This window comes from Phaseolus vulgaris, chromosome 10 (assembly GCF_051622355.1).
Source record: "Phaseolus vulgaris cultivar YP4 chromosome 10, ASM5162235v1, whole genome shotgun sequence".
Taxonomy (NCBI): Eukaryota; Viridiplantae; Streptophyta; class Magnoliopsida; order Fabales; family Fabaceae; genus Phaseolus; species Phaseolus vulgaris.
The window spans coordinates 40,326,859-40,341,984 of NC_143507.1; the positions used below are offsets into that span (position 1 = coordinate 40,326,859).

At 38.4% G+C, this 15,126-nt stretch overlaps 1 protein-coding gene across 1 annotated transcript; it reads right to left on the reverse strand.

Moving 5' to 3' along the window:
• Positions 1-1,330: 1,330 nt before the first annotated feature.
• On the reverse strand, positions 1,331-6,601 carry LOC150024803 (uncharacterized). The gene is made up of 3 exons (XM_090296172.1): positions 6,232-6,601; positions 4,037-6,144; positions 1,331-3,088 (listed from the first exon to the last, which is right to left on the reverse strand). Exons 1-3 carry the CDS (start codon positions 6,599-6,601, stop codon positions 1,331-1,333), a joined length of 4,236 nt encoding a protein of 1,411 aa, XP_090152298.1.
• Between the last annotated feature and the right edge of the window lie 8,525 nt (positions 6,602-15,126).

A 15,126-nucleotide genomic window follows, 5' to 3' on the forward strand; every position in this document is an offset into this window, starting at 1 on the left:
TCAAGCTGCTAAGATGTCGACCGAGAAGGCAGAGGGGTTGAAGGTTCAATTGGAGGAGAAGCAGACAGCCTTAAAAGCGCAAGAGGAACTTACAAAGAACCTTGAGGCGCAACTGAAACAAGGAGCCGACCAGGAGGAGGCATTAAAGACGGAAGTGGCTAAGTGTCAGGACTTTATGCTTCGCATTAGCGAAGAATACTTCCGGCTAGGCATCCAACAAGTGGCTTGTCTGCACGGTACGCCCCTGGAGGACGACCGGTATGATATTGAGAAGTTAGTGGTGGATGGAAAGCTTGTGCCGACCAACCTTGGTTGTATGCTGTAGATTTTTATTTTGGATGCCGAACGGGGTGTAGTTGATTCTGTTAGTAACAATGCGAAGCCGAACGAGTAATACATAATTGTGATTTCGTTATAGTAAGTTAATTCTGATGCTGAACTCGGCATAAATGAGTCAGATGCCGAACGAGGCATAAATAAATTAATTTTGACGCCGAGCGTGGCATAGATAATTGAATAATTTTGATGCCGAACGTGGCATAAATAATTCCGATTGTTAAAGTAATAAGTCTGATGCCGAACGAGGCATATATAAATCCGATAAATTCTGATGCCGAACGAGGCATAAATAATTCCGATTACGTTAAAGTAATAATTCTGATGCCGAACGAGGCATATATAATTCTGACTACGTTAAAAGTAATAATTCTGATGCCGAGCGAGGCATATATAATTCTGACTACGTTAAAAGTAATAATTCTGATGCCGAACGAGGCATATATAATTCTGACTACGTTAAAAGTAATAATTCTGATGCCGAACGAGGCATATATACTTCTGACTACGTTAAAAGTAATAATTCTGATGCCGAGCGAGGCATATATAATTCTGACTACGTTAAAAGTAATAATTCTGATGCCGAACGAGGCATATATACTTCTGACTACGTTAAAAGTAATAATTCTGATGCCGAGCGAGGCATATATAATTCTGACTACGTTAAAAGTAATAATTCTGATGCCGAGCGAGGCATATATAATTCTGACTACGTTAAAAGTAATAATTCTGATTTCGTTAAATACCTATGAAACCGAACGAGATATGAATTGAGTAAAGGACTAGGAGATTTGGATTTTAATTTAGTGCCTCGTTAAAACCTTCCCGGTCGTAAACCCTCCTTAGGGAAAAACCGACCGAGCGAGGAAAGAGTGCACTTTTATTATTAAAGTTCAACTGTAATAAAATTTGAGATGTGTGGCATTCCACGTTCTCGGTATTTCCTTCCCAGATAAATATTCTAAATAATAGGCTCCACCGGCTGCCGTATCTGCTATGCGGAAAGGTCCTTCCCAATTGCTGGAGAACTTGCCTCCTTCCTTCGTGCGCTGCTCCGCATTCGCCATACTAAGTCGCCTTTGTGGAACAATCTTGGTTTAACTTTGGAGTTGTATCGTCTGGCCGCCCGAATTTTGCATGCTTCTTCTCTAATTCTACACTTGTCCCGGAGTTCGTTGATGAGATCGAGACCGACCGAGAGGCTTTCCTTGTTTAGATCAAGATCAAGGGTTTGCCGGCGGAGAGAGGGTTCGCCAATCTCGACGGGGATCATAACCTCGGTGCCATACGTTAGGCTGTACGGCGTTTCTTGTGTAGTCGTCTGAGGAGTACAGCGATATGCCCATAAGACTTTTAAGAGTTCTTCAGTCCAGTTGCCCTTTGCTGGGCCGAGACGTTTCTTCAGTTCGTTCAAAATAACTTTGTTTGCAGCTTCTGCCTGTCCGTTTGTTTGTGGATGTTCGACTGAACTAGCGATGTGTTTGATGTGGAGCTTCTCGTAAAATTCAGTTAACGTTCGGTCGGTGAATTGCCGACCGTTATCGGTGATGATGATTTGTGGAAGCCCGAAGCGGCAAACGATATTTTTCCATACGAAATTTTGAACATTGCGGGCGGTGATTGCAGTCAGGGGCTCGGCTTCGATCCACTTGGTGAAGTAATCAATGCCGACTAGTAAAAATTTACACTGGCCTTTACCGGGGGCGAAAGGACCAATGATGTCCATACCCCATTGGACGAACGGCCAAGGTGATAACATAAAATGGAGTTCCTCAGGCTTTTGGACGAAATTGGTGCAGTCACCCTGGACGGTCGGCCAATAGTATCCGGCCCGGAATACTTTGGCAGCCATTGTCCGTGCGCCGGAGTGAGTTCCGCAAATTCCTTCGTGCAACTCTTGGATGACATAGGAAGCTTGGTCTGGTGTCAAACATTTAAGGAGTGGTTGGGTATAACCTCGGCGATAAAGGTCGTCGCCGATTAAGACAAAACGGGCGGCCTGCAGCTTCATGGTTTTTTCGCCGAGAGGACTACATGTGCCGTCGAGTAAATATTGCTTGATTGGGGTAATCCAAGTAGATTCCGTGTCGGTCGTCAGGCATTCCTGTAGGTCGATGCTTGGGCGTGCAAGCGTAACATGGATGACCGACCGATGCATTCCTTTACACTTCGTGGTTGCTAACCGGGACAAGGCGTCCGCGCGGGTATTGTGATCGCGTCGAACGTGCTGCATAGAAATTTCAGAAAAGGTGCCCATCGACTGTTTGACTAAGTGATAGTATCGCTGTAAAAAGCTTTCTCGGACTTCATATTCGTCGTTAAGCTGACCGATGACAAGCCGGGAATCACTTTTGCAAATTAACTTAGTGATTTCTAATTCTTGAGCGAGACGTAGACCGGCTAATATGGCTTCATATTCGGCCTGATTGTTTGAAGCTTTGAAGTCGAATTTGAGGGCTTGCTCGATGACAATCTCGCCGGGGCCTTCCAAAACAACTCCAACGCCGCACGACCTCTCGTTGGAGGAGCCATCAACATATAAGATCCATGATGAATGTTCGGTCTCGGCTGAAGAAGTAGTGAGTTCAGCTGCGAAGTCGGCGAGAGCTTGCGACTTGATCGCTCCGCGTGGTTGGTACTGAATATGGAATTCGGATAGTTCGATCGTCCAACCGATCATTCGTCCGGCTAAATCTGGCTTAGTGAGGATCTTTACAATAGGGTAATTTGTCCGAACAATAATCCGATGATTCTGAAAATACATACGCATTCGTCGGGCGGTAATGATGAGGGTCATGGCTACCTTTTCGATCGTCTGGTATCGGATTTCGGCGCCATGAAGGGCGCGGCTGACGAAGTAAACCGGCCGTTCTTCAAAATTAATTTCTTGCACTAAGACTGAGCTGACGGCTTCGTGTGAAACGGCGAGGTAGACTATGATGGGTTCTCGTGCGTCCGGTTTCTGGATGACCGGCGGGGTTGATAAAAAAGTTTTCAAATCGAGGAAAATTTCCTCACATTCGGTCGACCACTCGAAGCGGGATGCTTTTTTCAGTAGTCGGACGATGGGCCTCGTTCGTTCGGCGAGTTTAGGAACAAATCTGGATAGTGCGGTGAGTCGGCCGATAAGTCTCTGAATTTCCTGAATGGAGTTGGGACTTCGCATTTCGGAGATAGCTCTGCACTTCTCGGGGTTAGCTTCTATGCCTCTATGAGTTAGCATAAAACCTAAGAACTTCCCCCCCTCGACGCCGAACGCACACTTGTCCGGATTGAGTCGCATCTGGTGTTGGCGGAGGGCCTGAAAAACTTCTTTTAGGTCGGCAATATGTTGTTTGCATGAGTCGGACTTGACGACGATGTCATCGACATAGACTTCAACATTCCTACCAATCATGTCGTGGAATACGTGGTCCATTAGTCTTTGATAAGTGGCTCCGGCATTTTTGAGTCCGAAGGGCATCACTTCATAGTAGAAATTGCCGGAATCAGTCATGAAGGCCGTCTTCTTTCGGTCGGCCGGGTGCATTTGGATTTGATTATAGCCAGAGTAGGCATCAAGGAAGTTGAGGATGTGATGCCCGGCTGCACCGTCAACGAGACGATCAATGGTAGGCAGAGGATACGAGTCTTTTGGGCAAGCTTTATTGAGGTCTGTGTAGTCAACACACATACGCCATTTTCCGTTCGCTTTCTTCACCATAACCACGTTGGCTAGCCATGTGGTGTAATGGGCCTTCCGAATGAATCCAGCCTGTAACAATTTGTCAGCTTCCTCACGTGCGGCTTGACGTCGTTCTTCGCCTAGATGTCTTTTCTTTTGAGCTATTGGCTTAGCTTCTCTATACAGTGATAATCGGTGAGTGATAACCTGTGGGTCTACGCCAGGCATATCAGCGGCCGTCCAGGCGAAAAGATCGGAATTTTTAACAAGTGTCGTCCCGATGGCTATTCGGTCGTCCGGTTTCAGCGAAGTACCGATGTGCGTAGTGTGGCGATCATCGCGAAGCGGGAATGGATGCAAGTCTTCTCCTGCTTCCATACGGGGATCGTCCATGCGAGGGTCGAGGTCAACAAGGGCTATCATTTGACGACGGGACATGTATCGTCCGGAACGCCGTGTGGGGGAACGTCCTCGTTTTTGCGGGACTCGGTCGTCCGTATTGGTTGTATAGAGTCGTCGAGTTGGCTCACTTTTCAAACTTGCGACATAGCATTCCCTAGCAGTTTTTTGATCGACATGGATGGTTGCAATGTCGTTAGTGGCCGAAGGGAATTTCATGGCTAAGTGTGGGGTGGAGACAATGGCTTTTAATCTGTTGATAGACGGCCGGCCGAGCAGGATGTTGTAAGAAGTCTGGGCGTTAACCAGCAGATATCGTACGTTTATTGTTTTGTGGAGACCATCTTCCTCACCGAAGGTTGTATACAAGTCTATATACCCCTTAGTGTCGACCCGTTCACCTGAGAACCCTACAATTTGTTCGTTATAGGGTTGAATTTCTGATTCTGGAATGCGCATTTTTTTGAAGATTTCCCAGTATAATATGTCGACTGAGCTACCTTGGTCGACCAAGGTCTTGGCAATTGCGAACTTGTCAATTTCGACAGTGATTACCATAGGGTCGTCCTGGGCTGGATCTATAGCTGTAAAGTCGTCGTCAGTGAAGGTGATCGGAGGTATGTGTGGACGCCTCCTTGTGGTAGCATGAGCGGACTGGATGTCTCGGAGATGTTTCTTTCGGGCGGAATTTGAGCACCCGCCACCGGCAAAGCCTCCAGCTATATAATTAGCTTCATGGTTCGGTTCGCCCAAATTAACGGGTCCAGCAATCATGTTGATGACTTCGCGGACTCGTTGGCGAGGGCGGGTGTTTCGGTCGGGACTTATGTTGCGGGCGCGTGTACGCCGAACGGGGCTTTCACTGCGTTTCCGCGAAGCCTGGTTATGGTCGGTTCGGCGTTTATAATCGTTACGGTAAGACCGGTCGGCACCATGAGATGTACGGTCGGTACTCCGTGGTGGGGATCTTGAATTTCTTGCCCTCTTAACGAACTGTCTCAAATGACCAGCATGAATGAGCTCTTCGATTTTGTCCTTCAACGCCTGACATCCTTCGGTCGTATGGCCGAAGTTTCGATGGTATTGACAATGCTTAGCGGTGTCTGCATTCGGTGGCGTTTGATATTGCTTTAATATCGGAATTAAGTCTGTTTGTAGTGCTTCATCTAGGGCTCGTCCCCTCGGCACAGTTAAGGGGGTATAACTGTTAAACCTGGGCATTCGGCCTCCTCTGCTCCGGTCGGATCTTGGAGTGATTCGGGCGGTGCGTTCGGTCTCGACTTCTCTTTCTTTGTTCGGGGTTTGATCTTTGAGGACCCCAGATCCGACGGTTTTGAACCGTTGGTGGTAATCGATGTGTTCTTCGATTTGCATGAATTTGGTTGCTCGAGCTCGAAGGTCTTCCATGTCTTGAGGCGGTTTCTTGATGAGACTTTCAGTAAAACGGCTCGGCCGGATGGCCGAGACCAAATGGTGCAATGCAACTTCCTGCTTGAGCCCTCGGATGTGCATGCATGCTTTGTTGAACCTATCTAAAAAGGTTATGAGAGATTCACCTTTTTCTTGTTGTACCGCTAAGAGAGACATGGAGGACATGTGATGCGGTCGGCTGGTGGCATACTGAGTAGAGAATTTTACGGCTAAGACGTCGAAGTCGTCAATGGAATTCGGAGACAGCTCTGTAAACCAAGTAAGAGGTTCTCCCTGGAGCGACGTGGGGAATACTTTACACCACACATTATTATCTGTGGTATACAAAGTCATTTGCGTCTTGTAGACATTTAAATGCTCGTCCGGGTCGGTCGAGCCGTCATAGAGTTTAATAGCGAGACCTCTCCATTTGTCAGGAAGTGGAGTGGTGATAATTTCGTCTGTAAAAGGATGACCCCTTTTACTTGACTTTCTTTCGACTGTTTCAGCTCTGGAAGCAGGATTGGTATTGGCAGGTGTAGGTATGCGAGAGGCGGTTCGGTCGGCCATATGGGATTGGCCTTCTCGTTCGGGATTATCGACCTGTTGTTGGAGTCGTGCATTCTGCTCTCTTAATAAGGCGATTTCTTCTTCTTGGCGGCGTCTATCTTCTTCATGTTGACGATGGTCTTCCATCCCCTTTTGTCGCAGTTCCTCCATCTGAGCTTGGAGGATTTGAATCATAGTCATCTGTTCTGCCATAGCGTCGTTGTTGTTTCTTGTCGCAACCATTATAGCTTCAAAAATTGAAGATTTGCCTCGGCCCCACGGTGGGCGCCAATTGTACCTGAGTGGAGAGATGGGGCCCAGGCACGGTCGGTTGATGTAGTGTAGTTGTTGACGTGTCGGTCTTCTTCTCCTTCAGTCGGTCGCTCCTTCTTGGTGTCTCCTTCGGTCGGGCGGGGGAGGGTACCTGCGAAGGCACTCCGACGCTCAAGTAAGTATGAGATTCTAAGTGAGGTTTAGTAAGTGAATCAAAACGTACCTTTCTCTGGCTTGAGCACTGTATTTATAGGATTGCTAAATGGGCTTTCTACCTCTAAATGGGCTTTCTACCTCTTGGGCTCAGGGTGGTTATAGATAGGTTTTACCAATCGTGCTCCGGAATACCCGGGGGAAAATATCTTCTTCACACACGTATTCCTTATTTTTCGAAGTATCTTAACTACCTTAGTCTTGTTGCGCCCTCACATTTATTATGAGATCGGTCGGCAGGTCGGTACATCTGTTCGTCCGGTGCCTGCCGGTACAATACTATTATAAACAAATAGCGTGAATCTAAAATGTATGTTTGTGAACCAGCTTTTCTCTATTCATTCTTTATGGAACACACTTTATTTAAAGTTGTATGAAGACGTTCAAAATTAGTGAGCTAAGCCACACTTAACACCTCCTGCACAGACATATTACTCTATAAATATCTAACCATATATTACCATCCCTGAAGAAACATTTGAGAAGTGTAGAAATGTGTGGGAGGGACAAAAAGAGGGTTTGTTCTTGTTCATGTTCAGAGAAGAAGAACAAAAGGATTAAGCATGGAAAAAGGCCTCTTCCTGATCTCAATTACCCTCCTCCTCCTGATGACCACCACCAACATTCATCATCATCTTCTTCTTCTCCCCCTCCTCCTCCCAATTACGATAAGGTTCCACACTTCTCTCTATAATGTTTTCATCTTACTTAGATTCCACTACTCATTACTTTCAGCTTCAGCTTCTGGGGACTGCTCGTCAACACAGTCCTGCTGCTGCTGCTGCCTCTAGGAAGCGTAAAATGGAAGAGAGTGAGAGTGAGAGTGAGAGTGAGAGTAGCTCCCACTGGATCAAAGCATGCTGGAACAAGTTCATGAATTATATCATATCCAATCCCAACAACCCCAACAAGAAGAAGAAGAAGAAGGATGAGCCAGCACAACAAGAAGAAGGATGACCCACTACAATAACTCCAAGTCTGTCTCTATAACCCTTTCACTGTTCATGTTGTTGCTACAGTACGTGAAGAGTGAGAGTGGTCGTTTCGTTGGTGTTGTGTGTGATGTTGCAGTAGGTCAAGTTCTGTGTGTTATAATAAATTCAGTATTTTTATATACTCTCCTTATATAACTTTTGTTCCAAGTTTGTTTCACTTTGTTATTGGGAAATATGTAAAAATAAGTAAATTGTAATATATTATTTCTCCATTTGAATTCTATTGTCTTTATCTTTGGTCTATTTTCTTTTTTTTTCTTGGGAGTTACTTTCTGCTTCCCATAATTTAAAACCAAACTCATATATAATTTGAAAATTCATTTTTATTATTTTAAAATTCTGAGGTCATCCTTACCAACCTAAAAGCATATAGTTTGACACAGTAGATTATGTCAACTCGGCCACATATAGTTTGATAAAGTAGATTCTGTCAACTCGAGGCACATATGGCTATAAATAGAGATTCTGCAAAGGTCTAAACATATTGTGATCCCTAAAGGGTCATTTGGGTAGAAATGTGTGGGAGCTGCAAAAAGAGGGGTTGTTCTTGTTCTTGTGCAGAGAACAAGAACAAAAGAGTGAAGCATGGAGAAAGGCATCTTCCTGACCTGAATTGTCCGCCTCCTCCTTCTGATGACCACCACCAACATTTATCATCATCATCGTTTTCTTCTCCTCCTCCCAATTACGGTAAGGTTCCACGTTTCTCTCTATAAATATATGCCATCTTTTTCAATTACTTACTTAGATTCTCCTCATTACTAAGTTAAACTAATTTAATTATATCAGCTTCAGCCTCCAGCTTCAGCTTCTCTGGGGGCTGCTCGTCCTGCTGCTGCGGCCTCTGGGAAGCCTACGATGGGAGAGAGTAGCTGACACTGGAACAAGAAGAAGGATGACCCAGCACAATAACTTCAAGCCTGTTTCATTATACATGTTGTTTCAGTGATCGTTTCTTTTGTTTCTTTTGCTTTTGTTTCTTTCGATGGTGTTCCTTCCGGCCAAATTCTGTGTGTTATAATAAATTGAGTATTTTTATATTGTAACTTGGGTTAAAAGTTTGTTCACTTTGTTATGGGGAAATGTATCTTTTTCTTATTCACTCTATCAATCTAACAAGAGGGTAAATCTTGTTCATGTTCAGATCAATTTATTGAAGCATGGAAAAGGGTCTCTTCTTGATCATAAAACAAAAATGACGGAAGCGGTATTCAACATATAATGATTCTGTCTTTCCCGACATAGGCAAAAGTATTTAAGATTAAAAAATGGTAATGTGTCAGAACTTACCCCTTGTCCCTGCAGAAACAGAAAGTCCTAAAATAGCGTATCACCCTTTAAAAATTTAGTGAGAAAAATGAAAAGGATAACTTAACAAATGGATTAAAAGGTTATTTTTTCTCACTATTATACATAGAATTACATAAAATATTCTTATCTTATTAGTGTATTTTTATCTATAGATAGATTTTTATAACTCACTATTTATCATTGACGAAATAAAAGAAAATATAAATATATATAAATCACATCAATTATTGTTTGTCTATTCCAAGTTGGGAAGGGAACCGTCTTTACCAAACCATGCCCATTATGACAATGACTAGGATGGTAGTTTCAGTGATCGTTTCGTTTTTTTCGTTTCGTTTGTTTGTTGGTGTTCTGTGATGTTGCAGTAGGGCAACTTTTGTGTGTTATAATAAATTCAGTATTTTTTATATTTTTTAATTTTTTTTAAATATTTTTTTATCAGCACAGTATTTTTATATAGAATAATGTTTTTTTTATATACTCTCTTTTATAAATTTTGTAAATAGCATTAAAATAATGAATAAGGAAAGTGGAAGGTCCTAATTTCTAAAATATGGTGTGGACTTTGGGCAAAGGCAGATCCACCAGAAATTGCAGTCTTGGTGGTGGAGAGGAAGGCGAAGAAGTAGAGTGGGTCCAAAAAACTCTGTGTTGGAAGGTTGGATCGGGAAATAAAACAAGATTTTGGAAGGACACATGGACTGGAAGGAATAATTTCTTATCCTAGATTGTTCTCTCTGTCTTTGGATCACGGTTTGACGGTGGGTGAGATAGGAAGTTGGAAAGAATCAGTGTGGGGCTGGAGATTAAGGTGGAGGAGAAAAAGATTTGAATGGAAACTACACAAGAACTTGAATTGTTTAGGAGCATATCCTTGAGTTCTCTTAATAGGAAGGAACAGGATGTCCTTGTATGGGGTGGGAATCCTAATGGTGAGTTCACGGTAAAGTCTGCGTACAAAAACCATGCGCCAATCTGGTCTGAGGCTTCTTCAAACAGTTGTGGCAGGTCAAAGCTCTCCCCAATCCCATGGAAGATTTTTTTAGAAGAGGAGTGTTAGGTGGACCCTCGGGATGTGCATTATGCCAAGGTTCAGTAGAAACCTCTCACCATCTTTTTTTGGAATGCATCCTATCACAACAGGTTGTTTGTCCCACATAAGGACTTGGAGGTTTACTTTGAAATGCACTTGAGCACAAAGCAAAATCTAGCGTGGAAAGTTTGTGGGTGACAGCTGTGAGAGGAATATGGGAACAAAGAAACCTAGGCATATTTGGTATCATGCAGGTATACCTTGGCTTGGTTGTGCTGGTAGTTACTCCTCCGATTCTGGTAGGTACCCCTTAGCTTAGTGAGCTTTGGTTGTGCATGTTCCGTTGGTCCTAGTAAGTGTGATCAACAATCGTGGCTACCACATGGAGTTGCTTGCAATGTTGCTGCTTTGCTGAGAAATCTTTTGGAGCTAGTTTATCCCTTAATGCAGGTCATCATGGCAAGTGATTTTGCAATAGCTCAATTTTGGTTTCTGGAGAGCTCGGTGTTGGTACATGAACTTTGGAGGCATATGCCTCTTTCTCTGCTCAAGCTGCTCACAATGATTGGTAGATGCGTGGTGGTATGTAGTGATGCGGGAAGCAAATGCAGCAGGTTCGGGCATCATTTTGTCATTACAATTGTTGGTTATGCTGTGCTGGTCCTAAATCGCTGCAATGGGAAGGGAGGAGGTTGTATACACCTAGCTCTTAGCTTGATATTTTTCCAGCAGCTACCTTGTCATCAGGTTTATGTTTTTGCTGGTTTTATGCAGAACCAGTTTTTGGGACTGGGTATCTTTAACTAGTTTTAAGTTTTTTTTGAGTTAAGTGGTATATGCTTAACTAAAAGTGTTTTGTGTTTTAGTATAAGGGTTAGACACCCTAAATATTTCTTTTAATTTTTATTAATTTATTGTTGATAAAAAAAATGAAATTATTTAATGTCTTCAAATTTTAAATATTCGTTATTTTCTTTTATTTTATTTAATAAGTTGTAATTGATATAAAAAAATTATATTTATGAATCCCAGACAGTGCATTCTGCTTTCTCCTTTTTAGCTCCAATGCTGGAATGTAACAAATAGCAAAAGAAAACTCATCAAATAATTGTTGTATCATATCAAATAAAGCTGCCTTACTTAAAACTAGAACCACAGAAAAAGTGCATAAATGATATCACTCTTGTTGTGACAAGATGGAGTTGATAAAATCCTTCTTTTCAGTCTAGGTCTACCTCTAAATATTTAAATAATTAATTATAATTTTCTCTAAAATATTTAAATAATTAATTATGATTTTTTGTGTGTAGATTTGAATTAATTAAATTTTTTAATATATAATATTTATAATTATTTATATTTTATAATCAAAATTAAAAAATATAATAGAAAATATTTTTGTGTTAAATTGAAATAAAATTATTAAATATATTAAAATTTATGAAAATAATATTTAATTTTGATATTGTAATAAAACACAGAGTTGTTTAGAATTAATATAGGTAGTTTTTCTACCATTTTTTATAGTATTAATATATAAATACAATTTCTGATTTGTTTTTCATGCAATGTGAAGTATTAGTTGGTAATTTATTCTTACATTAATTTATTTATTACTTTTTTATATATATAATATCTAATATCTCATAGGTTGAATGCACTTTTAGTAGATTTATCGGGACTCGAAACCAAGTCTTTCCGGTGATCAAGGAAGTATTGACCACTAGACCAGACAAGTTTTTTGGTCATATTATCATTTTTATTATACTTATATATATTAATATAATTTATACATATTAATATAATATAATTTATACATATTAATATAATTTATTAATATTAATATAACTTTAATACTATAAATACATATATATTGATTAATATATTTTTTTATTTAATCATTTATTTTTTAAAACTCATGGTTAAATTTAAATTTACTTTCATATTATATATATATATATATATATATATATATATATATATATATATTAATATAAAATTATTTGATATCTTATTTTCAAATATAGGTTATTATAGGTAGTTGTGAAGTTTTTGTTAGATGGCTATATAGGTGCTTGTATCTTACACTTCTTTTCTGATTTGAGATTCTTGTATAAGGATTGAAATATCCTTAAAATGTTTCCTTTAATTTTTTTTATACTTTGTAGATAAAAAAAATCTTATTTTCAAATATTTACTTACATAGATTAAAATTGATATAATGTATAATTTTTAAAATATTTTAAATTATAAATTATTTAATCACTTTGTCATTATGATTTATATATTAGTAGAGAAAGTTATTTAGTAACAACTTTTTACATAGATTTATGGAATAATTAATATAGTTTAAACTATAATATATGCTAACTAGTAATTTGTATTAGAGATTTAATTAATAGTTAATGTAAAAGTCATCATTCTATGTTAAAAGATAATATTGTTTGTTGACAATATTCTTTACTATAACACACAAGTAAAACCAACTACCTATAATGAACTTAATTAAGTCAATATGATCGTAAAATAATAATTAATATGATAGTTGATTTTAATGTAATAGGTAATATGATAACTATGAGTATGACATATATTAAATGTGATTCATACTAATAGATAATATAATAAATTATGTTTAGTTTCAAGTAGATTATAGATAAATTAAATGTGATTCATATGTTAATATTGTTAGTATTATTATTATTGTTAGTATTGTTAATATTGTTAGTATTGTTAGTATTGTTAATATTATTAATATTGTTAATATTGTTAATATTATTAATAATAATAAGTATAATAAAAATCATAATAAAACTAAAGAATTTGCTTAGTGTAGTTGTTAAATTTTCTTTGGTTGCTGAAGGAACCCGGCTTCGAATAATTTTATTTTATGGTGCCAATATTTAATTCCCGTTCCATGGCGCCAAAAATTACATACGAATTTGTAATACGTTTACATACAAAATTTAATCCGTATGTAATGTTGATTTTACATACAGATTTTGACCGTATATAATTCGCGTGTACATAATGATTGGAGTATCATACTCAACCTGTTGGTAATGTTGTTTGTCTTTATGTACATGTAGGTTTGATGATAAGCAACATTTCAAATTACTTAGAATATCAAGTAAGATTTTATCATGTTTCTAAAAATTTTAAAAATTGACACCAACAAAAAATTTAGTGAAAAAAATGAAAAAGGATAACTTAACAAATAGATTAGAGATTTTTTGGATCATTAGTGTGCATAATTATTTGTGTATTTTTATCATAGATAGAATTTTAAAATTTAAAATAACCCATTAACTATGTTCGGTAACAAAATTTGTCACTAGTATTGTTTATAGTAAAATAAAAAACTAAAAAGTCTTTTTTGTGAACTTTTTACAATCCGTCTGTTCGTGTTTCTGACATGTTTCCGTCACAGACATTCACGTGTTGCCGAGAGATCTACCACTTACACTTTTCTTTCTGAGTATTCATTCACATTGATACCTATAAATTCAATTCAGTTCTAAAAGTATTAGCATCCCTAATCTGAGAAGTGTGGAAATGTGTGGGAGCGGCAAAAAGAGGGTTTGTTGTTGTTCTTGTTCATGTTCAGAGAAGAAGAAGAAAAGGGTGAAGCATGGAAAAAGGCCTCTTCCTGATCTCAATCACCCTCCTCCTCCTGAATCATCATCTTCTTCTTCTCCTCCTCTTCCTCATAATTACGATCAGGTTCGACACTTTTCTCTATAAATATATGCCATGTTTTCATTTTCAATTACTTACTTAGATTCTCCTCATTACTTATAAGTTACTAAGTGAAACTATAACTTCATTATATCAGTTTCAGGTTCTGGGAGCTACTCGTCCACACAGTCCTGCTGCTGCCTCTAGGAAGCGTAAAATGAAAATGGAAGAGGGAGAGAGTAGCTCCCACGGGATGAAAGCATGCTGGAACAAGGTCAAGAATTATGTCATATCCAATCTTAACTCCGGCAAGAGGAAGAAGAAGGATGAGTCAGCACAAGACCAAGAAGAATGAGCCTGTCTCTAAAACTCTTTCATTATACATGTTGTTTCAGTGATTGTTTCAGTTTCAGTTTCAGTGATTTCGTTGTTGTTGTCTGATGTTGCAGTAGGCTAAGTTCAGTGTGTTATAATAAATTGAGTATTTTTATATACTCTCCTTTTATGAATTTTGTTACGAGTTTGATCACTTTCTTATGGGGGAATATATTAAATAAAAATAAATATGCTTTAACAATTCTTAGAATTTATATAATTTTTTATGTGATGAATTTAAAAATAAATATATATATATATATATATATATATATATAATAAAAGGTAGATTTGTAATAATTAAATGATATGAAAAAAATATTTTAATTGATGTACTTTTATTATATATTTAGATTGTAACCTTTAAGACTAAAAACCTAACCTTAAATGTAAATTATATAGAAAACAAATGTAACCTTTAAAACTAAAGTGAAACCTAATGTATATTATATAGAAAACATTTAAGGTCATCCTTACCAACCAACCTAAAAGCGAAAGCTTCTAAAGTAAATATATTTATTTTATTTTCGTATTCATCTAAATCAGTAATTAGGTATATGTAATTAGACTGTAAAATTTCAATTATTGTGAAAAGCCACACCTTTTAAATATGATTCACAAAAGTAAATTAACTTAAGTATATGAATTAATGCATACAACAACAAAATAAATAAATTAACTTAGGAAATAAAATGAATGAATATTCATAATAGGATTTTAATAAAGTCCTTCATGTCTTTAATACTTTAAATCACCAACTTTTATTAGTTTTTGCCTTACCTGGTTGCAAGACAAATACCCATCATTTCTTAAATTCAACAAAATTAATTAGGATAATCTATCTAAAGAAATCTTTGGACACATAATGTATATTAGAATTTTTAATTAAA

Coding starts and splice junctions, on each gene's coding strand:
- LOC150024803 (XM_090296172.1), bottom strand. CDS start 6,601: ATGGTTGCGACAAGAAACAACAACGACGCTATGGCAGAACAGATGACT. Junction 6,145..6,231: donor ACTTCCTGACAAATGGAGAG/GTCTCGCTATTA, acceptor TGTATACCACAG/ATAATAATGTGTGGTGTAAA. Junction 3,089..4,036: donor GGCTAGCCAACGTGGTTATG/GTGAAGAAAGCG, acceptor ATGTATTTTCAG/AATCATCGGATTATTGTTCG.